This window comes from Pleurodeles waltl, chromosome 6 (assembly GCF_031143425.1).
Source record: "Pleurodeles waltl isolate 20211129_DDA chromosome 6, aPleWal1.hap1.20221129, whole genome shotgun sequence".
Taxonomy (NCBI): domain Eukaryota; kingdom Metazoa; phylum Chordata; class Amphibia; order Caudata; family Salamandridae; genus Pleurodeles; species Pleurodeles waltl.
Genome location: NC_090445.1, coordinates 133,174,768 through 133,201,917, shown reverse-complemented (window position 1 = coordinate 133,201,917; position 27,150 = coordinate 133,174,768). Strand labels below are relative to the sequence as shown.

The 27,150-nt window shown below is 45.6% G+C and overlaps 1 protein-coding gene across 2 annotated transcripts in view; it reads right to left on the bottom strand.

The window, feature by feature from the left end:
• Window positions 1–27,150, bottom strand: part of IGF2BP1 (insulin like growth factor 2 mRNA binding protein 1) — a 318,886-nt gene that overhangs the window by 238,696 nt on the left and 53,040 nt on the right. For both annotated transcript variants that reach the window (XM_069237576.1, XM_069237578.1), the window contains one exon: window positions 12,423–12,471. In XM_069237576.1, coding sequence (XP_069093677.1) covers window positions 12,423–12,471 — 49 coding nt within the window. The remainder of the gene's footprint in view (window positions 1–12,422; window positions 12,472–27,150) is intronic.

The window sequence follows — 27,150 nt, the reverse complement described above, 5'->3', positions numbered from 1 at the left end:
TAGCTCTTATAGTAAATGGTGTTACTTTTACTGTACAAACCCCTTTACTGTATTGAAGAAAAAAAAAAAAAAGTTACTTGCCTTCGGTGAAGCCCTTTCTAGTGGATACTCTATTTAATCGTAGATCACTCATCCTTGGAATATCCAAAATTGCCAGAGTGGAACAATGAGACTTTCATAAAAGCCCCTGTGCACCAGTAGGTGACGCTGTGTAGCCCCGAGTCGATCCTTACTCTGCCACACGAGTGACAGCTAGAGCCGCATATACGAGTCACCCAAGCACACTGACGTCCGCTTTTTGACAGTCAATTATTTGCACCAATGTGCAGCTCTCTAATTTGAAACATTTTTAGAACTGAAAGGAGTCCATTCCACTGGGAGGCAGGAGGGTGGTGAGGCACAAGCAGTTAGAAGAGTATCTCCCATAAACAGCACTACCGAAGAACAGCAACTTGTTCTACTCATGGATACTTCTAACAACAGATTATTCACCTTTACAACAGATACCAAAAGTAGTAAATCCCAAAGCTATAGGGTCTGTGGCATAGGAAACACACCAGAAAACCCTACAGGGCCGGATGGGCAAAATGTACTTACTGGCAAATCTGGCTGCCAAGGCAGTAATGTTTCATGAATGTGGGCAAGGACAACAACATTACAGCTTGACAAATGTCCAGGACAGGTACTGTGTGCCAGTGCAGTTGTAGAAGCCTGGTTCCTTCTACGGGTTGCTTGTTGGCCAGTGTACAGCAGATCTTAATGCAAAGGAGTACACCTGGCTAATGTTCCGTCATGCACTGCCTTACCTTTCTTTGCCCCAGTGAATCCCACAAGTAGTCCGTTGCCCACAAAGGATTTAGGAGGAAACATGCGAGTAAAACTAAGATATCACATCATAACAGATTTAAAAGGTTGTCTGCTTCCCTTTCTGCCTTTTTGTTTACTGGACCAACCATACGTTTTCAAAGTGTTCACTTCAAGTTCTATTCAGCTAAAGACACACAGATATCCAACAGTTTGGGCTGCAACGGTTCTGTATTACAGATACCATACTAACCCACAAACATGTCCCAGCATCCAGTGTAAACAGACTTGGTAGAAGGGCGCCTGGTAGCACTGATGACAATCATTACTTTTTTTTTTTTTTTTTTTTTTTAGTAAGACTTAATGTAGTCCACGTTGCCACTTTCAACACCAAGCAAAATGGACCACCAGAACAACAAGCTGATGTGGAGGCACTGCTCTGCAGGAGACGAGAGACCTTTTCATCTCCACCTTTTCCATATGACCTCCCCAACCCAGCAGAAATGCGCCAGTCACCACCATCAGCTCTGAGCGGGGCAGGGGAAAGGTCTGCTGCTAGTCCAACTGCTGCTGAGCCACCACTGCAGACCCTGAGCAGTCTCCTCCAAATCTTGGACAGAGTCAGATAGGTTCCCTCGATTCTGGGCTAATGAGACTTCAGGTCCCACTGCAGAGCATGCACGTCACTTGGCATGGTTAATGAATAGGGTACAGGAGATCAATAGTTCAAGTAGTCTCAGAGCATACGCTCACTGAGATCCAAGAGCAAGACTGAAACACAGATAACAGCTTGAATATCAGACTTTGATTTGGAAGGAAGGCCCAGTAATGCACCAAACCCTGGATGGTGCCAATGAATAGGAGCCTCTGTGAAGGAGTCCGATAGGACTTCAGCACATTGTTAGTGAACCCAGATTGACTAGGAGACTCACTGTGCTTGCAGGCCTGGACATGGTTCCTGGACCAGACCCCAAAAGGACTGAGGTACCTCCTGTTGGGGTGATACACTGACATTACATTACGTACAAGCAAAACCCATGCAGATGCCTCAAAATGGGGCAAATGTTTTGAGGACACTGGCTTGCAGTGTAGACTGAGTGAGTGCACTGCGGTGTTGCTTTCTTTAAAAGCACTCCTCGGCAGAGTGGGTCTTCTCACAATAGGCAAGACCCATCCAAAGGGATATCCATGAGTAACACCTGAACGGCACCAAAGAAGCCCATGGATCTCATCCACAGATGACACCAGAGCACCATGCTAGTTCTGACTACTCTGCTTAAACAGTCAGTCAGGCCTGACCATGTGACATATTTGGCTGCACCCTGGCAATCCTGTATAATATGTGCCATATTAGCCTGTGATTCTTTCAGGATGGCTGACAAGATTTTTGTGACCAAGTCATGTAATCATGGCCTGCTTTTGGGCGTTGACCGCACTGGGCACCGACCTCAGGGGGGCGCTGCGTTTATCAGTAACTTCCGAAACTTGTGACTTAAAAGCACCTGCTGAAAAGTTCCTTGTGTATGTAACCTTCAAGAAACAATTCAAATGTCAAGATACCTCTTGTGATTAATGTTTCTGCTAGAGAGAGAGATGAGAGTTTTGCCTAGTGGCAGCTTTGACTCAATATTAAGTAGCATACAGGGTTAATATGCCTGCTGCAAAAAACAGAACTATGGGGCATATTTAAGAAAAGTGGCACTGCACATAATGTATGCCCCCTTTGCATACATTATGACTGGCGCAGGCATAGCGTAGCGCAAAGGGTTACGAAGTGGCGCAGTGCATGCATTGCGCCTATGTATATATGGCACAGTGTTTTTGGCCTTCTAACACCCCATTAGTAAAAGAAGTGAAAGGAAAGAAAAAAAGAAAAAAAAAAAGAAGAAAAAAAGGACACTAATTTGGTGTTAGAGTGGCATTTAAATATACCCCTATCGCAGTGCTTCATTTGCGCTTGTTTCCGGGGCTGAGCACCAGCACTTATTGTTGAGGGACAGCGCTTATTTTTCTGCCTCAAGCATTTACTGCAAGAAAGACGCATATGGGAAAGACTGAGGAAGAGAAAACCGAAGAAGTGTCACAATGGGAAAAAGCAGAAACCCACAGGAGTGAGCTGAAGGGGCAGGGAGTGCCTGTAAATGGATGAAGAGGCCTTAGATGGATTCAGGATTACGCTGCCCCTGTATTCCGTGTTCACACATTTAACTGCAGCAGACATGAGTTTAAGTGAGTACTGGCACACTGATTTATAAATTAAGCACTGCCCTATGGGGCATATTTGGAAAAAGTGGCCACCGTGTGTCATTTAAAATACGGTGCACCATGGCGGTAGTTTGGGGACTAGTGCCAGAATTTATGCTAGTCCAGCGCTTTGCAGGATTAGCATCAAAAATGTTGACGCTAGTCCTCCAAAACACCCAGAGGCCCATTGTAACCAAAGGAAGCCTCCTTTTGATGCCTGCTGTGAGCAGGCATTACAAGTGCTGGAAAAAAATGACACAAAGAAATCTGTCTGATATCTTTGCACCATTTTCTTGCCCCCTAACGGGGGGGATGCCCCCCTTTGCATACATTATCCCTGGCACAGGCATAATGTAGCGCAAAAGGTTACAAAGTGGCGCAAAGCATGCATTGCGCCACTTTGTAAATATGGCACCGCATTTTTGGCCTTCTAATGGCACATTAGCTTAAAAACCAATTACACTAATGTGGCGTTAGAATGGCACTAGGGTCTTTTAAAAAGTGGCGCTGCACCACTTTTCTTGTGCCCCTTTGCGCTCCCCTAACACCACTGTGTGCGCGCCGTGTTTAAAATATGGCACAACATGGCAGCACTTAGGGGACTAGTGTCAGAATTTCACGCTAGTCCGGCGCTTTGCAGGATTAGTGTAAAATTGTCGATTTTAATCCTGCAAAGCACCCAGAGGCCTATTGTAACCAACAGACGCCTCCTTTTAACGCTTGCTCTGAACAGGTGTTAAAAGTGCCAGGGGGGGGGGGGGGGAGGAGAACGGCACAAAGAAAATCTGTCAGATTGGTTTGCGCCATTTTTTGGGCCCTCCCTAACGGGGGAATGCCACCTTTGCTTACATTATGCCTGGCGCAGGCATAATGTAGAGCAAAGGGATACAAAGAAGCGCAATGCATGCATTACGCCACTTTGTAAATATGGCATGGTGTTTTTGGCCTTTTAACGCCACATTAGTGTAAAACAATTATGCTAATGTGGCGTTAGAATGGCGCCAGGGGCTCTTAAATATGCACCTATATTTTATGTGGCTAGCTGAGTGGATTAGTAAAGCCAGCCTTTACAAGTGCTTTAAAACACATGAATGTATGTGAAAGGGGAGCGATGGAGATGAGGGCAACATTTGCCAGGTGGTAGTGAGTGAAACCGAGGAGGGGGGGGGCTTACAATCTGTCACACAGCGTGACACCAGTCCTAAAGCCGGCCCTACATGTAATGTGTGGGAGTACCTGTCCAGCAAACAAGAGTTGACTGATCAATGGGTGAGGCTAGTTGAAAAGAATACTGGCTTCCCAACTGTGTCAAGTCTCTGACTCCCTATCTAGAGTGGTCGTTGAAATATAGTTTGGGCTGGTTGTCAAAGTGGAGGCCTGAACCACTAGCCTGTAAGGAGTAGGATGATGTCAAAAAAGCCTGGTCACTGGGAGCAGGTTTGTGGCATCCTTCTACCTGCCTAGTAACAGGTAGGCAGAAACGCAGCTTAACACAGATGCCAATGAGTATCAGTCAAAGCTTTGTAGAAATGGAAAAAGGGTTTAGACTAGGGCGGTTTTGGCTGTAAAACTTTAGTGAGGACATTGGTTTTGACTTCAGACAGCAATTGTTAAGTCCAGAACTTCAGTTGCCCACTTGATGAAAACAAATGAGGCTGTCTATTCAGCTGAGTGACCGGGGGCGGAAAACAGCTCTGTGTCAGAAGAGGCCAGTTCACCAACCCCTTTTAGGTCCAAATAGAAATTAGTTATTGTATTGTGGGGTACATTTAACACAATCAAAGGTTGACTGTTTGGTCAGAATGCATTCTGAAACGTTGAAGTCAGCTCACAGGCAAAGGTGCGGTTATGTCGAGTCAACAGGGATCTGTCATACTGGGACTGTTCCAGGACGAGACCTTAATCTGGATAGAGACTGATCTAGTTCAACTTAGACAGAGCAACAGGATCTGCATCCTCCGCCTGTGTTGGTGACATCAGTGTTCTTCCTGATGCAGCAAGAATCAGCACGAGTAGTGGTACCTGAGGCGCAGTCTGGTCCAGAGTGTGAGCTGAACCCACAATGGGTTTGGGAGGCACAGATAGCAGGGCCCACTGGCGATAACTCCACTGGAGGCCTCCACCGATCCTTTGGGCCTGAAGAAGCATCACAGGGAGCCAGCAGTGTGCCAATTCTTCAGAACATAGCTTCCTTGAATGCATCAACCTGCTGCGACATCACTGATGAACCCTGGAAATTCAAGGGCACTGTGATCAGCTGTGGAATCTGCTCCTCATCAAGAGACTTGGTATGAGCCATGGGGATACTTAGGGGTAGGTAGGAGGGCCGGGGCTCCTTAATGTCCTTTTAACTTCAGTAAAATGATAAGGCTGAGACAAGGCCCACTTGGATTTTTTATGCTTCTTTTTGATTTTGAATTCACCTAAAAGACTTGGACCGTGAAGACGACTGGTCACGGGAGCAACCCCTAAGAACTACAGCTACATTTTCCTGGACTTCATAAGTGTGGGGAATGCCATTTTACCCATGTACTGGCAACCTGTGTCCAGCTACATAATGAAAACACCAAGCCTGAGCATATTTGGTAGCAAACATGTTTGAATCACACCCCAATACAGTCACCAGTATTAGTTGTATAATGCCATGCACTCTGTGTGCTCTTTAGAGGACCCATAGCTTTGCTCCTACTAGTTTGCATCGTTTTCCTGGGCAGCCTACGCTTCTGCTATCCTACAGACAGATTTCTGCCCTCCTGCTGCTTGACCAACTCAAGCCCAGGAAGGCAGAACAATGGGAAAGGGCGGCAACATCCTCTCCATTTGGAAATAGGTGCTGCATGGCTTGGGAGGGGTAGCCTTTGAAGGGCACATTTGGTGCCCTCCTGGCATAACCCAGTCTGCACCAGTCCAGGGACCTCTAGTGTGAAACTGGACAATGGAAAGGGGAGTAACCACTCCCCTGTCCATCAGCACCCCACAGGTGGTGCCCAGAGCTCCTCCATGTGACCACTTGATTCTGCCATCTTGAATCCAAGGTGGGCCGAGGCTCCTGGGAGCATCCGAGTGGCCAGGTCAGGCAGGTGACATCAAAGCCCCTTCCTCTGCTATTTAGGGTCTCCCTTTTGGGTGGGCCCTCAGATTCGACTTGCAAAATTCCAGCAGGACTCCTCTGCATCATTTACTTCATCTTCTGGCCACTGGAACCGCAACTGGACTTCAGTTACCTAGAATCTGCAACTCCAGCGACAAATTTGCTCTGCAACATTGCCTCTCCAGCTTCTTCCAGCAACTGCAACATTTCCCCGGCTGTTCATCCTCGGAGGTCGGCAAGTCTTCAATCTGCATTAGAAGCAAGAAGGAATTTCCTTTGGCGTGAAGGAATCACTCTCCTGCATCCGCAGGCAACCAACTGCATCAACTACCAGCTGCATGGATTTTCTCTGCTGCAAAACTGTGGATCCTGCATCACAGGTGGTGGTCTGGAGTGGTCTCCTTGGTCCTCTCTACCAGCTGTCCTCTCCAGGTACGTTGAGTGGGCCTCAATGCACCTCCTGTGCCTGGTAGTTGCCTTTGGGGGCTGCATCGACTTCGGACTCTTACTGCTGAGGGTCACCTGGGACTCCACTCTTTGGGTTGAGTCTCTCCTCCACTCTCCCCCCCTCCTCCCCCCTCCCCCCTCCCCACTTTACCCCCCACCAAAAGACCTTCCTGGTCCCCAGCAGCTCTGCAATTCTTCTTTTGCAACTCTTGCCTTTGCTAAGGCTTGTTGGTGGGTTTTCCACTCTTCTTCCGATGTGGGACGTCAACTGCATCACTTCTGGAACTCTTCTCCTGTGCTGCATAGCAGGCTCCAGGTCTTCACCGACCTGGTCCTGCATCTCCTGAATGGTCGGTAGTGGCTCCTGCCCCAGCCGGACGCCTCCAAATGGAACTGGACTAGGTACCTTTCTGTCAGGATCCATGTTCTGTTTCTTCCAGTCTTGCACAGTCCTCTTGCAAAGTAAGTCTATCTGTGGGTTTGGGGAAACCCCAGGTAACTTACCTCTTCTCTGCTGGTTGCCAAGGGGCATCCTGGTACTTTTTTTTGGAGTTCCTCCAGCTCACCTCTACAGATTTTGCATCCTTGGGTGGGTGTCTGCATTTCACATTCTGTTTACTTAGTATATGGTTTGGTCTCCCCCTAGGGTCTGTATTATTTTCTGGTATTTCACTGTTTTCTATTGTCTTCTATGCCCATTACCAATTACTAATGTGTATGCAATAGTGTGTTTACTCACCTGCTAGTAGAGTATTGCCTATACAGTATTTTTGTATTTGTGTAACCATAATAAAGTAACTATTTTTGTAACATGTGTAAGTGGTGTGTGACTACAGTGATATTGCATAAGCTTTGCATATCTCCTATATGAGTCTTGGCTGCTCATTGACAACTACCTCTAGAAAGCATTGGCTTCCTAGACACTGACTACACCTCCCTAATAGGGGATACCTGGACATGGTATAAGGTGATAACACCATAGGTGCTCACCACACACCAGGCCAGCTTTATACACTAGCTACTCTAAAACAGCAACTTTCCATGGTGAATGTCAAAAGTCTAAATAGGACCTAGCACAAAGGACTCCTAAATTCAGATACTTACAAAGGGGAGATTAATTTCCAAGAGAAAAGGGTATGATGTGCAAGAAGAAACATGTAATAACTGGGATATTAAAAAAATGAAATTTTAGAAGATGTGCTTCAGAGGGAAACCGGATGATCGATACCCAAGAGAGGGTGATATGGTAATGCTGTATTATTCCTCAGTAATTTGGTTTCTTCAAAGACTGAACGGGAAGCATGGGACAAATGCTTACTCTGAGCGTGCATGCAGTCGGACAGAACATACAGGATTATATTGGGGGCGTTCAGTGTGTAAAGCCCAGAGAAGGAAGACATGGCCGTTTAGACTGAACGAGCCTGCATACAAAGCCCTGTGTAGGGTCTTGTGACAACAATCTGAACACCAAAGCCTGCTGAGCACGCTTGCCACCTTCATTCTGTGATGCATCAGTTTTTACAATATTTTCAGCACGAGTGATACTTGTGGATAAACGAAATGAAGCTGTACACCGGAACAGTTCCTCGGAGGCATTCAGGTTGGATCTAGAATTTGTATTCGGGTAACAACGTCTTGGTATTTGATTTGTTTTTCTGCAATGCCAGAGAAGCAGTGTTCACGCCTGGGAGATGTTTGAAAACCTCAACCTTCAACACCCACTGAAGCTCCTCCAAAAGTTGCTCGCTTAGCACAGTAAGCTTCAATGGGTTACAGCTAGCGAACTGACTTCCATGACATTTGTCTATTAGGCAACAAGCCACTCTGAAAGGGGGGTGGAGGAAAGCAAGAGGGTGAGTGTGCGAGAGAGTGCGTGTGTGTGTGTTAACGAGGGACAATGTATACATTTCAGTGTGATGAGATCACCAACGTTATGAATGACAAACTGGGAGGCATATGTTCAACCAGGTCTACCTTCCCTGGCAGTAGTAGAGGATATTCTAAGCAAGTTATTCCAGATCAAGACATGCTTAAGAGGGGCCACCCCAACTACTAGAACACCGGCACAAAGTCCAGCCCATGATCAGCACATATGCTATCTCAACCATGTAAGATGCAGAAAAGCCCAGGAAGTCTGTGTGTTAGAAGCATCAATACAAAAATAAACAGAAATTTCAAAATAAACCATAGCCGAGATGCAGAGCCCCTCCTAGGGTAGCACATGTTAGGAGAATGTTCTATCCCCAACCTGTCTAATACCATATAAAGCAACTCATGTCTTTACCTCTGCCTTTGGAGATTTGTTTTCATTGCCTGCAGCCAGTCATCCCGGTAGTTTCAAAGGACATGGTAGGATATGAGCACTAAATTCCACCTCCCAATGAGACTAATGGAGTGTGTGCATACACTGGGTGTACCACCTCTAAAAGCAAAAGAACCTGCCTACACCTGAATTACAGTTTGGAACACTTAAGAACCTCCATATCTTGATGGAACTGGTACACTAACCAACCTCTTGTATTTTTGGAAGAAAAAAAACTGCAAACTAGTTTATGCTAGAAAATTGGATCAGTTGTCCATTAGACCTTCTATAGAAAACTTCTGGCCCTGTAGTTTATAAACAACCTTGGACCATAAGGTTAATGTTACACAGTGGCCCGGCCATGGGATAATAATAGCCTGAGGGTCTTGGGTTATTGATCTGTAAAGGAACTAGCACTTTACTACTATATTCATTGTCATATGGGCCCAAGAAAGTGCCTTTGCTTCCACTTTATTTCAAGAATATTATTTGTAATTGCGGTTTAGTACTAGCTTCTCCATCTCCATGAGGTCCAGGTCTTCTCAGTAGCTAAGGCACTGACTGGCTGTATGATCCTGGGTGTGATTTACTGGCTCAAGCTGCATCCAAGTTTCTAGCCCATAACACCACCTAAAATACACACAGACCGCAAGACTTCGCTGACGATTCAAGGGCCTTCAGGTAGTCATTTGCTCACACAGCTGAAATGCTTTATAACTGAAACTTTCAATAGTGATGAGTGCTATCTCTCTTTTGCAAGTAGGCGGAGACTGCGGCCTGATGCAATAATATTGAAGTGTATGCTAGACCAGATGTCTGTAAATTAAGTAATTAGACAATGCTTTGGACAGTTGCATGAAAAAGGCTCAATATGTTTACTCTGGCAGTAAAACAAATCTTTTCCACTTAGCAGCGTAACACGCTCTTGTTGTGGCTTTATGGGCTTCTTTGAGAAGGGACATACACTCTGACTTGGCAACTTGTGTCTTCATTTTCTCAAATGTTTGATCCACCTGTTAACCAAACAGCTATTGTTGATGAAATGGTGTATCAAGAAGTGCCTGTTGCACTTCTAGCTTGAAACCAGATATGTGCAGCCAAGCGTGTCTACGCATCAGTATGCTGGTCTGAAGACCCCCATTTTTTTTTTAAATACTCATCACATCAGGGAGACACTGGAGGAGTTCCTCCATTTCATCTCTATGTGCCCTGTCATATCTTCCCAACACTGCTTGGGTGTTTGCAATGCACCAATGAATAGCTGCTAGTGTTGCAACCCTTTTTCCCCCCTCCTGATGTATCGATAAGCTTAGAGTCCTTATCTGGCGGAGGGGCCTCTCCTGTGAGAATTTACTCTTTTGCAAACATTAGAAACTACTATCGAGTCTGGGAATAGTTGGCCGTTGATGTAAGGTGAAAAACAAAGAACTTGTGCTCGCATCGGAGCTTTAAAAATCTCGTCCAAGTGTTGAAGCATGCCTTTTAACATGGACAGATATTGACATGGCCTCGTTGTATTTGCTGGTGTCTCAAAAATATAATCCTCAATTAGATTCTTGTGTAAGGGGAACTGATGATATGTAGCTGCCCTGGCAATAAGCTCTTGGAATGATGTGTCACCTGAGGGTGAGGGTTTGGTTGAGTATAGGTCTGGGTCAGTATCCTCTATAGGGTCAATATATCTGTCCCATGGATCTGTGGGGTGCTGTTCCTCTGTCCCTCCCCGTTCCTCTACGTATGATTGTGGAGTGATGTCACCTATATCACTAAACTGATGCAGTGAATGAAGTGGTGGTAGTGAGTAAGGTAAAGGACTTAATGGGGGTGGAGAAGCAAACAAAGTTGGGAGAACAGGACTGGTGGGAATGACCTTTTTCTTCTTCTTTGGAGGTACAGGAAATTTCTGAGCACATCCCTTGTATGATGAATTGGGTCCATGTTCAGGAACCGTTGGCAACTTAAGTTTTTACTTAACAAAACGTTTTACTCCCAACTGCTCTTATAAAAAATTCTGCTTGGACACTTGGCAGAGCCAGGCTGCCTTTCAGAAGGAATTGATATGCTCTCCGAGTATGAGGACATACGATAAAGTAGCATGGTACCGTCTGTGGAATCTAATGGCCAACCCTGATCACTCCAGCCGCACATACCCTAAAACCCAGGCCACTCCTAACTTATGGCAAAAAAAAAAAAAATTAGTTGGTGCATCATTTTTGCGGACATCCAGAGGCCAGATGACAGCCAGCCTGTTGTATGATTTTAGGACCCTCTGAGCACGTCCGGGACATTTACCAAGACCCACAGGTCCATGGCTGCTTTGTAGAAACGTGTGTCAGTTGACCTTCATAAATCAATGTTCTACAGAGGCAGGAACTTACTGTATAACAGCAAAGCTAGTCAGAATGTTGTAGGCATTCTTTATAGAAAACTGAATTTGGACAAAACCTGCCATTCCAGATGTTCAAAAGGAAAGGTTTAGAACAATGTATATGGTAAACATTATGTCACTGATTTCGGTTGGAAGCATCAATTCTGTGTCTATCTTTAGGCCCTGGTCTTGGGGATTCAGGAACAGATTCATTTAAAAAAAAAAAAAAAAAAAAAAGACCGATAAAAAAAAAAAAAAAAAACACATCACACACACCCCCGTATTTCATGCTGGAATAAAATTCAAGATGCCAGGAATGGAGCAGTGTCCAGACCAACTGCATTCCACCTATTAGATTATGTGAAAATATGGGAGATCCCTGGGCGCAGAAGCTCGAACATGCACTCCATCCTCTAGTCTTCACGTTTTGCTTCCTTTCCATCAAATGTTAAATATAGCGAAAAGGGTATTTAACAAACCTTTTTTTTAAATTAGAGAAATGTGCAATGTCTTGGAAAATCTTTATTTTACGGGGGTGGCGGGGGGTGTCTCCAATATAAGATGAATTAATTACACAACACACTAATAACGGTAACCTTCAAGATAAAAGGTTACAGTTACTGGTACACACTGGTTAATGGTTAAGGCAAAGTGTCAAAAGTCAGCCCTCTAAAAATAATCCTTTAGTACAAGCCCTGCCAGACGTTCATACTGCACTATCAAACAAAAAAAATCTTCAATATACGTATGAAAAAAATGACGTAGCCAAGCTGATTAGACACTGAATCCTTGCATCAAATTGTAAGCAAACCTCACCCAAAAAGTCTGCCTGTACCTTGGATTTGCCAAACAGATGTCCCAGTAGCCCCTGGGATCATCAGAGCACAGCTGAAGGAACAGGGTGATGGTTCCTGCAAGCAAACTCGCAGGAGTAAGGAAGCACTCTACAGATACCAGTATAATACAATACTGAGATGCAGCGTGCCGTGAGGGATGTGCTAGGTGGACTCGGCAACCCCTTTTAATTTCCACAGAGGAAATATTTAAGAGCCTATTAACCTTTCCTATTTGACAGAAAGAATAATACAGGACATGTGTGCACTAGTTCTGTTTGGATTCAGACCCGAATTGTCTTCACTCCCACCATGGAAGAGAAAGGAACTTACCTCCCATCGAAGCTGAGGTGGGATGTTTCGAATTTGTATTTTTCGGCTCCTGAAAGACAAAGTCCAGATTTGAACACAGACTTAAAATTAAAACGTTTGCTTAATTGAGCAAGCAGTTTAAAACAAAAAAAAATAATAAAAATAAGTGCACAAATCTTCGTTTGCCAGGTGGCTGATTATAAACAAACAGTTGTAATGAGCGCTTCCATGCGATTCGAAGAAGGAATAGAGGGGTAAACCGATGGTTCGCACTATGTGGGAGCGCCACGTACATATGTTGACAAGAGCCTTGATGATTTCTTCCACAAGTCACTATTATGGAAGATCAAAACCATAATAAAACAAGCACGGGGGCAGAGCTAATAGGTCTCGCATATACAAGAGCTATTTGCTTTGGAAATGTGTTTTGAAATGTACACCAGTGTGGCTGTTGTCCAGCATAGCTAAGAGTTAGTGGAATGGAGTGTCAGAGAGAGTAGACAGTCGAAGAGGGGAGCAGAGTTCAGTGGCAGAGAGTTTTGTAGAGTTGAATAGGGTAGAGTGGACTGAGGTAGTATGGTGGACTGGATTTGAGATGAGTGGATTGCGGTAGCAGGGTGGAGTGGATTTGATTGGCAGAGTGGGGTGGTGTGGGATGGATTGGAGCGGGGTGGATGGGATTGGGGTGTTTGAGTGAGGTAGATTAGATTGGGAGGGTAGCCTAGATTGGAGGCATAGGGCTGCGTGGATTGGGGGAGGAGGGGGTGCATTGCACTGTGGTGGAGTGGGGTGGATTCGACTCAACTGAAATGGGGTGAAATGGACTGGGGTAGATTAGACTGGATTGAACTGGAGTGAACTGGAGTGGGTGGACTGAACTGGGGTGCTTGGGATAGAGTGTGGATTGTGTGGACTGGACTGTAGTGGACTGGGGTGGACTACCTGGGGTGGGGAGGTGGAGTGGGGTAGAGTGAGCAGGGTGGATTGCAGTATGCTGGACAGGAGTGGGGTGGAATAGAGTGAGGTGGGCTGAGTGTGGGTATGGCGGAATGGGGTGGACTGAACTGTGGTGGATTGGGATAGAGTGGTGGATTGGAGTGAGCTGAGGTGGTTTGAAGAGGGGTAGATCAGGCTGGAGTAGGGTGGATTATTGTGGACTGGATTTAATTGGAGTGGAACGGATTAAAGTGGATTGTATTTGGGGATGGATCGGGGTGTCTGGCTGGAATAGAGTGGAGCGAGGTGAACTGGGTAGCAGTCATGTGGATTGGGGTGGGGGGATCAGAGTGGAGCGAGGGGGAGGAATTGGGGGTTGGGTGGGGTAGACTGGGCTGGATTGGTGTGGACTAGATTGGGTGGACTGGATTGTAGTGGGTTGGACTGATAGCTTGGAGTGGGTTGAATTGGTGTGCAGTAGATTGGATTGGAGCAGGGCAAAAAGGAGTGAGGCAGATGTTGGATTAGAGTGGGTTGTTTGGAAGTGGGGCAGGTTGGAGTGGTGCACATTGTTTTGGATTTAAGTGGGGAAGATTGAAATGGGGTGAATTTGGGTGGGACTGATTGTTTAGGATTGAGAGGGGCACACTGGAGTTTGGTAAATTGTTTTGGATTGGAGGGGGTACATACTGTAGTGTAGCAGATTGTTTTGGATTGGAGGGGTGGTATATTGGAGTGGGGTAGACTGGAGTGGGGCAGATGGTTCGACTGGAGTGGGGCAGATTAGATTGGATGGGGATAGAGTGGGTGGATTGGAGTAAATTGGGTGGATTGAAATGGAGTGGAGTGGATTTAGATGTGATGGGCTGCAGTAGGATGACTGATTGCAGTGGGATGGATTGAATTGCAGTGGGGTGGTGTTTGTTGGATTGGAGTGACTGGAGCAGAGTGGACTGCACTGAGGTGATGTGGAATAGGGTGGGGTGAATTTACTATAGAGGACTGAAGAAGGGTGGACTGGTTTGGAGTGGGGGCACAGTAGAGTGGTGTAGATTGCATTGGGATAGGGTGGATTCACGCAGACTCGACTATTGGAGTGGGGTGGATTGCATTGAGTGGGATGAGTTGGGGTGGTGTGGGTGGTTTTAGAGTATGGTGAACTGGATTGGAGTGAAGCGAGTTGGGTTGTATTGGAGACTAGAGTGGGGAAGACTTTTGGATACAGGTGTAATGTGCAATTGTGTTAGAGCATCATTTCAGAAATTACACAAAGAAACAATTTTGCTTTGCAATACTTAGAACAAGATAATCATATTTTTATAACAGCGCCCACAAGCAAACACAAAGCAAGAGTGCAAAGTTAGAAGGCTTGGCCAAATAAAGCTAGCTATTAAAAAAAAAATATATATATATATATATATATATATATATATATATATATATATATATATACACACACACACACACACACACACACACACACACACACACACACAACTTTGTCCTGCTGCATCTGGGCACGTTTGACAGTCGCACGCCTTCTAGTTGCAGGGCACTGGAAGCTAAAAGTAACACAACAGTACCTCATTCACCTCGGGAGCAGCAGGCGGACTCTGATTAAGTTGAATCAATCAGTGTTTGGTCAATGCTCCAGACAGAGGAACGGAAAAGATGCCAGGCCTGCAGTGACCAATTACGAGGCAGTAAAGCAGAATGCCACGTAAGTAAACAAATGGTAAGTGACAGGCAGGCTCCAAGCCCTTTACTGTACACAACAGTCTGCTCGTGAGACACATGCGCTGGCTCAGGCCCGACCCTAAAAATCAACCTGTACATATAGATTTTGTAACTTGAATGCTACCTCTCACTGGCAGACATTCTAAGACCACAAGAGACATGAAGGGATTGGAGTAGTGCTCATACCATGCACAAATCGGCAGACTCCAACAGCCAACACTTCATCAAGCGAGTCATAGGCTCATTCGTGAATCACTTCAAAGTGTCTTTCCATACATAAATACAGATTGTCAGGAATAGGAATAACTAGACTCTCTGGAAGGCAGAATAGGGTCAGCCAAATCAGTACTCTGAAATGACAAAGGCAACGCGCAGTTCTTACTATTCTAAAAAGCACACATTTTTCCACTATTAGTAATCACCTAGATGCAAACGTCAAGGCACAGAATAATTCATGCTGGGCAAGGCTAAGAGTCACAAACCGACTCATACTACTAAGCCTACGGTGCCATCACAGTGAGTGACTACCCACTGAGCCCGCTGCCACATCACCGAATTTAGAGATAGGCTAACTACAGCCACGACTACTTCTCCTGCAGGAGACGGGTAAATCGAGCAGGGAAGGAACAGCAGTTTCCTATCAGTTTCTTTCACATTTCTGTCTCGGTTGGTTTTAGATGATTGTCCTGGCCCTGCTGTCGCCAAGGATGCATCCACACAAGCCCAGGAAGCAAGAGTGTCCACTGAGTCCCAGGCTTGAGGTAAAGAGCTGCCTGAAACCTGCACCCTACAGACAATTCAATGAACGCTACATACAACAGATTATATTACAGATACGGGAGAATATGGCACCAAAAAGCACTATGTTCACAATAAAGCCTAACCCGCAGGACCGAGGGAAACACGAAGGTGGATTCCTGGGCTAGCCCATCCTCTGGGTTATTTTGGATTGCAGGAGGCTGTATAAATCCAAACAAGAGGAGCGTTGTTTAGGGAACCCAAGCTGTCAGAAATGGGATCGGTGAGGACCTGAAACGTGCTATACTAAAGTCCTGCCTTGGTGGGTATAATGGCTTTCACAGTGACGCCTTTGTACTGGTGGCAATGAACACGCATGCTTCGACTCGCTTTCATAAGGGGGTCTTAGACCATAAAAGGACATCAGGAGCCCGCCTCCTCTGAACCCTAAGCAGAACCCTCCACGTCCACATCACCTACTACTCTATCTGCCCTTCCACTTCCATTGGGTGGCCACAGAATCCTACATTCACATCTCTACAACACTTCGATTGGCACCAGCAAAATAGCCTTCTGAGCGCACCCAGATAGCCGTGCCCAATTAAAAAGAAAGGAAAAAAAAGAATGGAGCAACTTAAATTTAGTGGCCCCATTTAACACCCTGTGCAGGACGAAAGAAAGGAACAAGAGTGTGAGTATTCATGAAGTACATATCTGACCCACAGGCGGTGTGAGCCGTATAAATGAGCAGAAGGCAACGGGCTTGTAAAGTCAACTGGAACATGGCACACGGCGTGCATTATTCAGCAGTAAGCTACAGCCTGCAGGTCAACGGGAAAATCCCGGTAGCACCAGCTCAGTTTACCATACTTTCCAAGTAAACCTTACCGCGTTTTTATTTCGGGATAGGAAAAACCAGATTAAAAAGAATAAAAAAAAATAAGCCCAGCAAGCCTGCAATAAGAGAAACGTGACTTTACAAATTCCGTGAGAAGAGGATTTTACCAATGAAAAAAGGCCCACAAGAAAAAAAAAACAACGCTGCTAAATGTGGCGTTAATCGGAATTCAAGAAATGAAAGTGCTGGCACAAGAAATCTCTACAAAGCAGCTCAACATTTCAACAGTTTAAACCTTGCTTTAGGAAGGTTGGTGAGAATATTATCTTATTATAAAGATCTACATAGAGGATGCAGGTTTACTGAAGTAGTTAGCCAGATTCACTCAGATCTATAGGCAAGACCTACGGTTGCGTTTAAAGGATTCCATTTTTGCTAATTTGGTACCAGAATATAGGTTGGGTGATTCAACTGCACCCTTTCCATAATGGCCAAGAGCATCAGGGCGACTCAAATGCTGATTTGCAGCCAAGGCTAGCAACCTACCTAGAGTCCGTCTTGGAAACAGTTTGCAAGCTACTGTAACCCTTACATTATATACATGCAAAGGGGCTTTTAGTCAAGAGCCTTCACCCACTGAACCAGTTACTCACTCACATTTTGCTTCCACCACTATAGAATACAGCATGAGACAATGAGGTCCGCCCAAATTACCTACTAGTTCTGTTCACTTTGAGTGACTGCACAAAGCCTGTGTACTTTGTTCACATCACATTTAAAATAGTTTTTTTTCCTTCAGTTGCAATGTATTCTCCATTACTTTGATGTTATCAAGTGTCCTTACCATACTAACGTTGCACCTGGGTGACTTGGTTGCTTGGTTAAGTGGTGAGTTATGCTAGTATCCTTTGAAATTGCTATGCACGACGGAAAGGCTTGTTATTTACATGCACTAATAAGGCTGCAGCTGAATGTATTTTGAAGTTTAAGTTTAACATTCTTGTTTGCATAAGGCAGCCACGTTAAGAGTACTGCATATTCCATTTTCCTTTTTCAGCTTATACTTCTCCATAAAAAGGTAAAAAAATAAATAAAAAACACACAAAAACACAAAATTATAATCACACCTGTTTGCCAAGGCCAGACCTACTGGCTTTTGCCAATACCTATAAACGATGTGTTTAATGGGCCAGCTTGCCACGAAGTCCAGAACAGCACGCACTACAAAGTACGTTCAAAACTTCTAGGAAAAACAACGCCTATAATATTTTATGAAATTCTCCAGGAAACAGATATATAAAGTCACATGCTGTCATACGATTGTCTATGAGCACTGAGAGGGTTGACACTTGTTGTGTCAAGTATAATGCACAAGATAGGATAACTGGAAAAACATGGCACCGTATTTTAATCAGCACTTTTATAGGTCACTTATTGCATTCGTTTCTTGTAGTTTTCTGAATTTGTGTGTTCATTCTGTGTGGTTACTGGGAGTGTTCTGAATGTAGTTACGTTTATCTGGTCTATCTGATGTCACTTAATTGGGTCTCTGTAGGAAATCTGCCTTTTCTCTGTAGTCACCCTGGATTGTCTACCTTTTGCTGGATCCAAAAAAAATTCTGGCTTTAGCACTCTTTGCACTTTATCCCTATGTACCAGTAGGAAAGTACTTGTGCTCTGCTTTACACTAGGTGGGAATGGCATATTTATCTTGCCCAGAAGTCACTACTATATATTACAAAGAGTACCTAGGGCCTTGAATTTAAATGGCACTAGTAAACCAAGGCACCTATTGTACTATCAACTACAGTGGCAGTGCAAACCTGGCTTCAGGCGTCCCACTGTTATCTGCCTTTAGCAGTGTAAAGACTAATTCAACCTGACAAAATAAACCAATTTAACTAATCAAACCCTCCCTTTTAAAAATTAAAAAGTCACCCATATTTAGGCCTTGTAGCGCTGCGCACTGTCTCAACCACCAAACCCCCTCCCCCCCCCCTTAGAACAGAAACAACAACATGGGACCAGTTTTGGGGTATCACCCCTCCTCAGCCAGGCTAGCTGAATCTTGTGGCATAGCCAGCATGGGACCCATGTCTGGGCATACCCTTCCCACTTAGGGCGACAAATTCAAAAAGAGCATAATGGACAGAACGTGGAACGAACCAAACACTCATCCCCAGTCACAGATCTGGGTTTAATCCATCTGTTTTTTGCTTGCCATGCCATTCCAGTTTGGACCCAGCCGTCTTGACCTTGTTCCCCATAGGTTTCGGGTCCAGGAAGGACCTGACCTTGCAGTTCAGGCTGGACTATTCCCATGTGGAACAGGGTCAAGACCGATATGCATATGGCTGGATCCAAAAAGGGGTGGCATGGGGAGCTAAAAAAAATATGTTGATTAAACCCAGATCTGTGACTGGAGGTGAATGTTTGTTTGGCTCCACATTCAGTCCATCAGCTGCTCTTTGTGCGTGGGTTAGAGATGTCACACACACTCAACCCTTCACATGTATGTCACCCTGCATCAAACAACACATAATTTTGTCATGGTGGTGTTAGACTGTTGACTTGGTCTTCTCGGGTCCAATGCGGCTTGGCAGTGCCACCACCTACATGAGGCCCCAAGTCTAAAACATAGAAATCTTCACCGTTACTTAGTCCTGCGGCTCCCCGATGACAATCCCTTCTGGGACATCACTGGATGCCTTGCACTGCTGAACTTTACCCTCTCAGACATTCTTCAAAATGTCTGAGTCCAAAGGTAAGTAGAGACCAGGCCCAACCCACTTTGTCTGAACGCACTTCACAACGGTCAGCCACAACTTTCAACTGTGCCCCAGTCTCCAGTTTTTAGAGGTCTGCAGTTGGGGCTTCAATCTTTTAGTTGCTAACTTTCACTTTAAAAATTCATACCTTGAGCTTTACGGATTTGATTTTTGGTGTCAAACTTAATACATTTTATTCTTTCTCTAAATTAGCGTGGGATTTTTCTTGTATTGAGTTTTCACTTCATTACTGTTTAAGTGCTGCATAAGTACTTTACACAATGCCTCCAAGTTAAGCCCGACTGCATTTGTGCCAGGCTAGCAGATGGTTAATCACAGGTAATTTAGTGACTTTGTGGTTCTCCCTTAGAAGGATTGTGGTGGTTGCCTGAGAAGAGGTCAGTATTCTTGTAATTGTAAAAGTGCTTTTCTCCTACACATATTGGTTTAAATTTCTCTTGGTTTTCAGCATACTTAGTCATTCTAAACCACAGTTTTTTTCTACCTGTGACTGTATACATTCCTTTGAGTTTTTCCTCATACTGTGCTGGGCCTCACCACCACCCCATACCCATCTTCCCTTACAAGGTTTAAAAAATGTAAAATACACCGCAGTGGCTAACCAGAATTTGTTTAGGAGACTGTTTAATCTGCTTTATGGTTTAAGCTGTTTTTTGTTTGATAAAGTGATTAGTTCAAGTTCATGAAAAGAGGTATTTCAGTGGCCTCAGAATTGGTCCTTACCTGAAGAGTAGTCTTAGGAAGCTAGAAAGTGTGGATTGAGCCTGTCTGTATCCAAGGAGATTCTGAATTGAAGAACACTTCTCGCCCCCCCAGACCCAGCAGCCTGTGCTTAAGTTCTTACCCTTATAGACGTTTTTACTGTTTGTTGCATCTTATGATCTGAATGGTTGCACCAGAGCTGAGAGCTTAGGGTTTGAGTTCCGACTGGCTGCTAAGGCTAGGGTTTGAGCTCTGACGGTCTGTTAGGCTAGGCTGCTTATTGGACTTAATGATTAGGGTTTGGATTGGCTAATCGGGCTAGGGCTGTGATTGGTTTAGAGGACGGTGTCTCCTACTAGCTCTAAGGTTTAGGGCTAGGGATCTTTTGGCCAATAAGGCATTTAACCTTAGGGTTCAGATGTCTCAGCCCAGGCGTCAAGGCTAAGGGTGGAGAGGACATGGGCAATTGTTGGTCCTACGGCCAGAGATGCTGCCCAATTATTTCCTTACCAGCAACCTCGTTAAGCCATCCACAAACATCAAAATACAATATCAGCAATGCATACTACTCATGCACTACAAACAAACCTCATACAGATTTCAGTGTCTCAAAAATCACTACAAAAACCCACAAACCACATCTATGCACCCTTCTAACCCAACTATTACACTATAGCACCTTCATTCTCACACAAAACTGTCTCATACCACTAACAAATCCACACCACACAGTCACATTATACATAACTTTAATGCACCCAGACACTCCCTATTCATACAAAAAGACCAGCTCCATCCTCTTTCTCCTAACAGACCCAGTTATCACAACAAAACCTATACTCAGCCTTCCATCATATCATCCACCAAAACCCGCCTTTTAAAAAAAAAAAAAAAAAAAAACACAACCAAACAATCCTTAGTCTACTCCAGCACACATTACCTCTTCCAGTGATCAATTCTAACACAAACACTTGTCCATCCCAACATACTGTTCTCCAAAACACATCACCACCGCCTGTACAATTCAAGCACCACTCACCAGCAGTACTTTACATACAAATCCTTCTTAGAAAACCACTACATCAATGTCTCCTCTCACTTGTCCATAAAAACAAAACACACACCAACACATCAAAATCACATGCACAATACTTTCCATCACAAATTAGACCACACACCATAACACAAATCAAAATCCATCTTTACACCCACATTTTCTATCTTCACCAACACAATAACTCATTTGCCGGTGTCTCATCCATTGCACAATTTAGAGCTTTACAATATGACCCACATGCTCAATCACCACCCTAAGCCATACTCCTTCCATCCTAAATAGACACAAAATGTTATCATTTAATAAATGTCAAAAAGTAATCCAATATTATCTCCTGGGAGGGATAGGCCTCACAACAGTGAAAACACACATTTGTGAGTTTATCACTGATAGTGAAAGACCCAAAAGTATGTGTCCAACTTTTTAAATACAATGCACCCTGCCCTATGGGCTGTTTAGGGCACACCATAGGGGAGACTTTTATACTAAAAAATAAAAATAAAAAAAAATAAAAAAAAAAAAAACACCACCACAAGAGATTAGGACTGTCAAGGGGTTCATTTTGCCACATCTAATTTGCAATGTAGAACTGCGCACAGGCTGCAATGACAAGCATGAGGCGTGTTTTTAAGGGCATTTAAGAGGGTAGCAATAAGTGCTGCAGGACCACTGGCAGCATTTAATTTACCAACCCTGGATATATGATATACCACTTTACTAGGCACGTAAGTAAATTAAAAATACTAATCAGGCGTAACCCAATTTTACTGTGTTTTAGGGAGATACCACAAGAACATTAGCACTGGTTAGCATTGGTACAGTCCACAAAGTCCAGAGGCAAAAAAAATACAAAATGTATAGATTCAGCAAGACAGGAGGGAAATGGAAAAAGTTTGTGGCTGACCATGAAGAGGAGTGGGGGTGTGTGGGGGTGGGGGTTTGGAGTACTGGGTGAATCCAAGTGGCTTGGCATTTGGTTAATGTGCTTCAAAACAGTTAAAGTTCAAGTCATTGAGCCAGGTAATTAGTGTATTTTGGTATTGGTTTGGGAAGACCGGTTTGTGAAGGAAGCAGGCTCTTTATACAGTGCACTAAAAAGAAGTACACTGTGCAGAGTCCATTGGATTTCCAGTTGGTTTGGAGAGGCAAAAGTAGATAGGACTAATGCTCTATTTTGTGGCAGTGTGAGAGAGCAGTTAGGCTTATTAGAGGGTAGTGCTAAGCATTTGTTGTACTCCGACAACAAACGGGACACACCAAGATAATAAATCCAAGACCAATTTACAAAAATACTTCTGAGATTATATATATATATATATATATATATATATATATATATACACATATACACACACACACACACACACGTGTGTGTTTTACAAACCCAAGAACTTCATTATAAGGTACGTACATTTTCAAGCATAAATACTTTAGTTTAAAAAAATAAAAAGATAAAAAGTGCAGTTTAAGGAACTTCCAGTGTTAACCTATGGAGAAAAAACAATGTTCAGCAAACACACTTAAAGACTTACGAGGCCAATCTCAGAGTATTAAGGTAAGTACTTGGCACTGATCAGTTCGACACCAGCAGGTCACTCCAGGCAGCCAGGTGCAGAAAGGCATCAGGTGCCAATGTTCTATGGGAATTTGTCTTCGTGAAAACAGGCTGCAGGCTCTGACTAGGAAGCCAGTTGGGGACAACAAACAGGTAGGTTGTAGACTTCTGGTGCTCCTGGATGTAGGTGCGCCTTCGGTCTTTCTCAAGGGTCCAGGGTTGATAGTTGCAGTGGTGTCCTTCGGTGTCCGGTTTCTCCATTCAGGAGCACTCTAGGTCAGGGGGTCCTCTGTGTTGAGGCTGCAGGCATCGTTGGGGAATCTAGTAGGGGTGGATTCTAGCTCATGGGAGCCAGGGGATGTCATTTGTACCAGTGACCCACCTCAGGTTGGGTTAAGAGCGACAGGTTCAGTTGTTGCTGGAGATATCCGGTTTTCTCTCACCACAAGGCCACTAGAGGGGGGCCTGCGTGCACAGACTGCAGGCAACTTGGGGGGGGGGGGGGGGGGGACTGACTCTAGACAGCTTGGGAACCTTGCTGGCATCACCTCGGGTCATGGACGTCAGGTGGAGAGCACTTCGTGTGTCGGGTCTTTGCTGTTCTGGAGGCTGCAGTGTCCATTCTTGAGACTTTGAGCAGAGCAGATCCACTGCTCATGGGAGTCAGTCTTTATGGAGGGCAAACAGTCCTCTTGCAATTCCTGGAAACAGCTGCAGGAAGAGTCTTTGGGCAGAGTCTGTTGAGGTCAGCAGGAAGGACTGTGGGGCTAGTACCAAGTCAGCTGCTTCTCCTTATACTTTTCCTCTTCTGCAGGTGCAACTCCTCTGTGTCCTTTTCTTAGGTTGTCAGGATCGGATTATTATGGGTTCAGGAATGACACCTAAATACTCAATTCAGGAGAGTTACAGGGAGTGCCAGTCAATGGGCTACACCCTTTCTATGACCACTTTTGCTGCGAAGTGGACACAACCCTTACCCTAGTGGCCTAGTTCCTTCCAAATAAGATGGAGGAATTAAAAAAAAAAAAAAAAAGTAGTGGCCACTTCAGCTCGCCTACCTTAGGTGTGGGACATCCCCCTAGACTGACTAATTTCCCTGCCTATTCTGCCAACAAAGGGGGCAAGGGGGAGTGTGTGTGTGTGGGGGGGGGGATGGGGGGGTGTTCCAGGTAGAAACTGGTCTAAGGTGGCTGAACTGGTCTGGACCAGTCAGTCAGTCAACCCACTAGTATTTTTTCAGGGGGGCCCTCAAAAAGGTGCCCTCTGAGTGCAGGTATTAATAAAACCCTTACTGGCATCAGTGAGGGTTTATTAATCTGCGATGCTTGATACCAAACATTCCTATATTCAGAGAAGCCATCATGTAGCTGGGAAGCTCGTAGTGACCAGTGTCCACCACATGCATTTAAAATGGCCTGATGGCCACTTACTAGGTAAGAGAATCGACAGACATAGCAGTGGCATAACTGCTCGTGCAGATATGCCCTGACATGTAACATAAAACACCCGGCCATAAAGCTGTAAGGCCTGTTTAAAGGGGTGATCAACATATTGCATGCAGTGTTTAGGGGACATGCTGTGTGCCATGTTGTGTTTTCACTTTTGTCTGCACCAAGACAGGAAGGCTGCAACGGCAGCCTGTAACATTCTTGGTGAGGGGCTCATAAGGATGGCACAATTAGTACTGCAACTATTAGGGACACTCATTAGTACCCCTAGGTATCATTTAGTAAGGACTTATAGTGGGTGCTAAAGGCTTTGCCAATTGGCAAAACAACTGTGCAGTTTTGGGGGGGGGGGGGGGGGGGGGGCAGAGAGGTACCGAGGACCTGGTTCGCAGGAGCCAATGCTCAGTCAAAATTACACCAGAAACCAAAGAGCTAGAGAGACAGAGTGTCAGTCAAAAGAGGCGCTTTCCTACAGTTTGGTTTTCTGATGTTTTGTATTGGTTAATGGAATGTATGTTACTTCTAGCCAGGAACCTCAGCTGTGCTTTGCTTTAAGAAAGAAAAAAATAATTTAATTCCAAAGCATACACACCATTGCCTGCGCCCTGAAAGGCAAGGCTTGAGCTTTATGATTTGAGGATGTAGTACGATCATACCAACAGTGGTGGGGTGGGGAAGCCTAATGCAGTGTTAAGTCTGATCTTAACAGCTAGCTCTTTGGGTAAATAACCTTGCTGCATAGAGGTCTGTGCACATGGCAGGTTACAAGTTTGAAGATTGGCAGGGTGGACTAAACATGTCATACATCTGATGTCTACAAGTTCAGTGGGGGCTTTAAAGATAGTCTCTGGGAATAGATTCCGGAAGGCATTAGTGTAAGGAAATGCCTCCTTGGCATGGTTGCCCCCTGACTTTTTGCCTTTGCTGATGCTATGTTTACAATTGAAAGTGTGCTGAGGCCTGCTAACCAGGCCCCAGCACCAGTGTTCTTTCCCTAACCTGTACTTTTGTATCCACAATTGGCAGACCCTGGCATCCAGATAAGTCCCTTGTAACTGGTACTTCTAGTACCAAGGGCCCTGATGCCAAGGAAGGTCTCTAAGGGCTGCAGCATGTCTTATGCCACCCTGGAGACCTCTCACTCAGCACAGACACTCTGCTTGCCAGCTTGTGTGTGCTAGTGAGGACAAAACGAGTAAGTCGACATGGCACTCCCCTCAGGGTGCCATGCCAGCCTCTCACTGCCTATGCAGTATAGGTAAGACACCCCTCTAGCAGGCCTTACAGCCCTAAGGCAGGGTGCACTATACCATAGGTGAGGGTACCAGTGCATGAGCATGGTACCCCTACAGTGTCTAAACAAAACCTTAGACATTGTAAGTGCAGGGTAGCCATAAGAGTATATGGTCTGGGAGTCTGTCAAACACGAACTCCACAGCACCATAATGGCTACACTGAAAACTGGGAAGTTTGGTATCAAACTTCTCAGCACAATAAATGCACACTGATGCCAGTTTACATTTTATTGTAAAATACACCCCAGAGGGCACCTTAGAGGTGCCCCCTGAAACTTAACCGACTATCTGTGTAGGCTGACTAGTTTTAGCAGCCTGCCACAAACCGAGACATGTTGCTGGCCCCATGGGGAGAGTGCCTTTGTCACTCTGAGGCCAGTAACAAAGCCTGCACTGGGTGGAGATGCTAACACCTCCCCCAGGCAGGAATTGTCACACCTGGCGGTGAGCCTCAAAGGCTCACCTCCTTTGTGCCAACCCAGCAGGACACTCCAGCTAGTGGAGTTGCCCGCCCCCTCCGGCCAGGCCCCACTTTTGGCGGCAAGGCCGGAGAAGATAATGAGAAAAACAAGGAGGAGTCACTGACCAGTCAGGACAGCCCCTAAGGTGTCCTGAGCTGAGGTGACTAACTTTTAGAAATCCTCCATCTTGCAGATGGAGGATTCCCCCAATAGGGTTAGGAATGTGACCCCCTCCCCTTGGGAGGAGGCACAAAGAGGGTGTACCCACCCTCAGGGCTAGTAGCCATTGGCTACTAACCCCCCAGACCTAAACACGCCCTTAAATTTAGTATTTAAGGGCTACCCTGAACCCTAGAAAATTAGATTCCTGCAACTACAAGAAGAAGGACTGCCTAGCTGAAAACCCCTGCAGCAGAAGACGACAACTGCCTTGGCTCCAGAAACTCACCGGCCTGTCTCCTGCCTTCCAAAGATCCTGCTCCAGCGACGCCTTCCAAAGGGACCAGCGACCTCGACATCCTCTGAGGACTGCCCCTGCTTCGAAAAGACAAGAAACTCCCGAGGACAGCGGACCTGCTCCAAGAAAGGCTGCAACTTTGTTTCCAGCAGCCTTGAAAGAACCCTGCAAGCTCACCGCAAGAAGCGCGAGACTTGCAACACTGCACCCGGCGACCCCGACTCGGCTGGTGGAGATCCGACACCTCAGGAGGGACCCCAGGACTACTCTGATACTGTGAGTACCAAAACCTGTCCCCCCTGAGCCCCCACAGCGCCGCCTGCAGAGGGAATCCCGAGGCTTCCCCTGACCGCGACTCTTTGAACCTAAAGTCCCGACGCCTGGGAGAGACCCTGCACCCGCAGCCCCCAGGACCTGAAGGACCGGACTTTCACTGGAGAAGTGACCCCCAGGAGTCCCTCTCCCTTGCCCAAGTGGAGGTTTCCCCGAGGAACCCCCCCCTTGCCTGCCTGCAGCGCTGAAGAGATCCCGAGATCTCTCATAGACTAACATTGCGAACCCGACGCTTGTTTCTACACTGCACCCGGCCGCCCCCGCGCTGCTGAGGGTGAAATTTCTGTGTGGGCTTGTGTCCCCCCCGGTGCCCTACAAAACCCCCCTGGTCTGCCCTTCGAAGACGCGGGTACTTACCTGCAAGCAGACCGGAACCGGGGCACCCCCTTCTCTCCATTCTAGC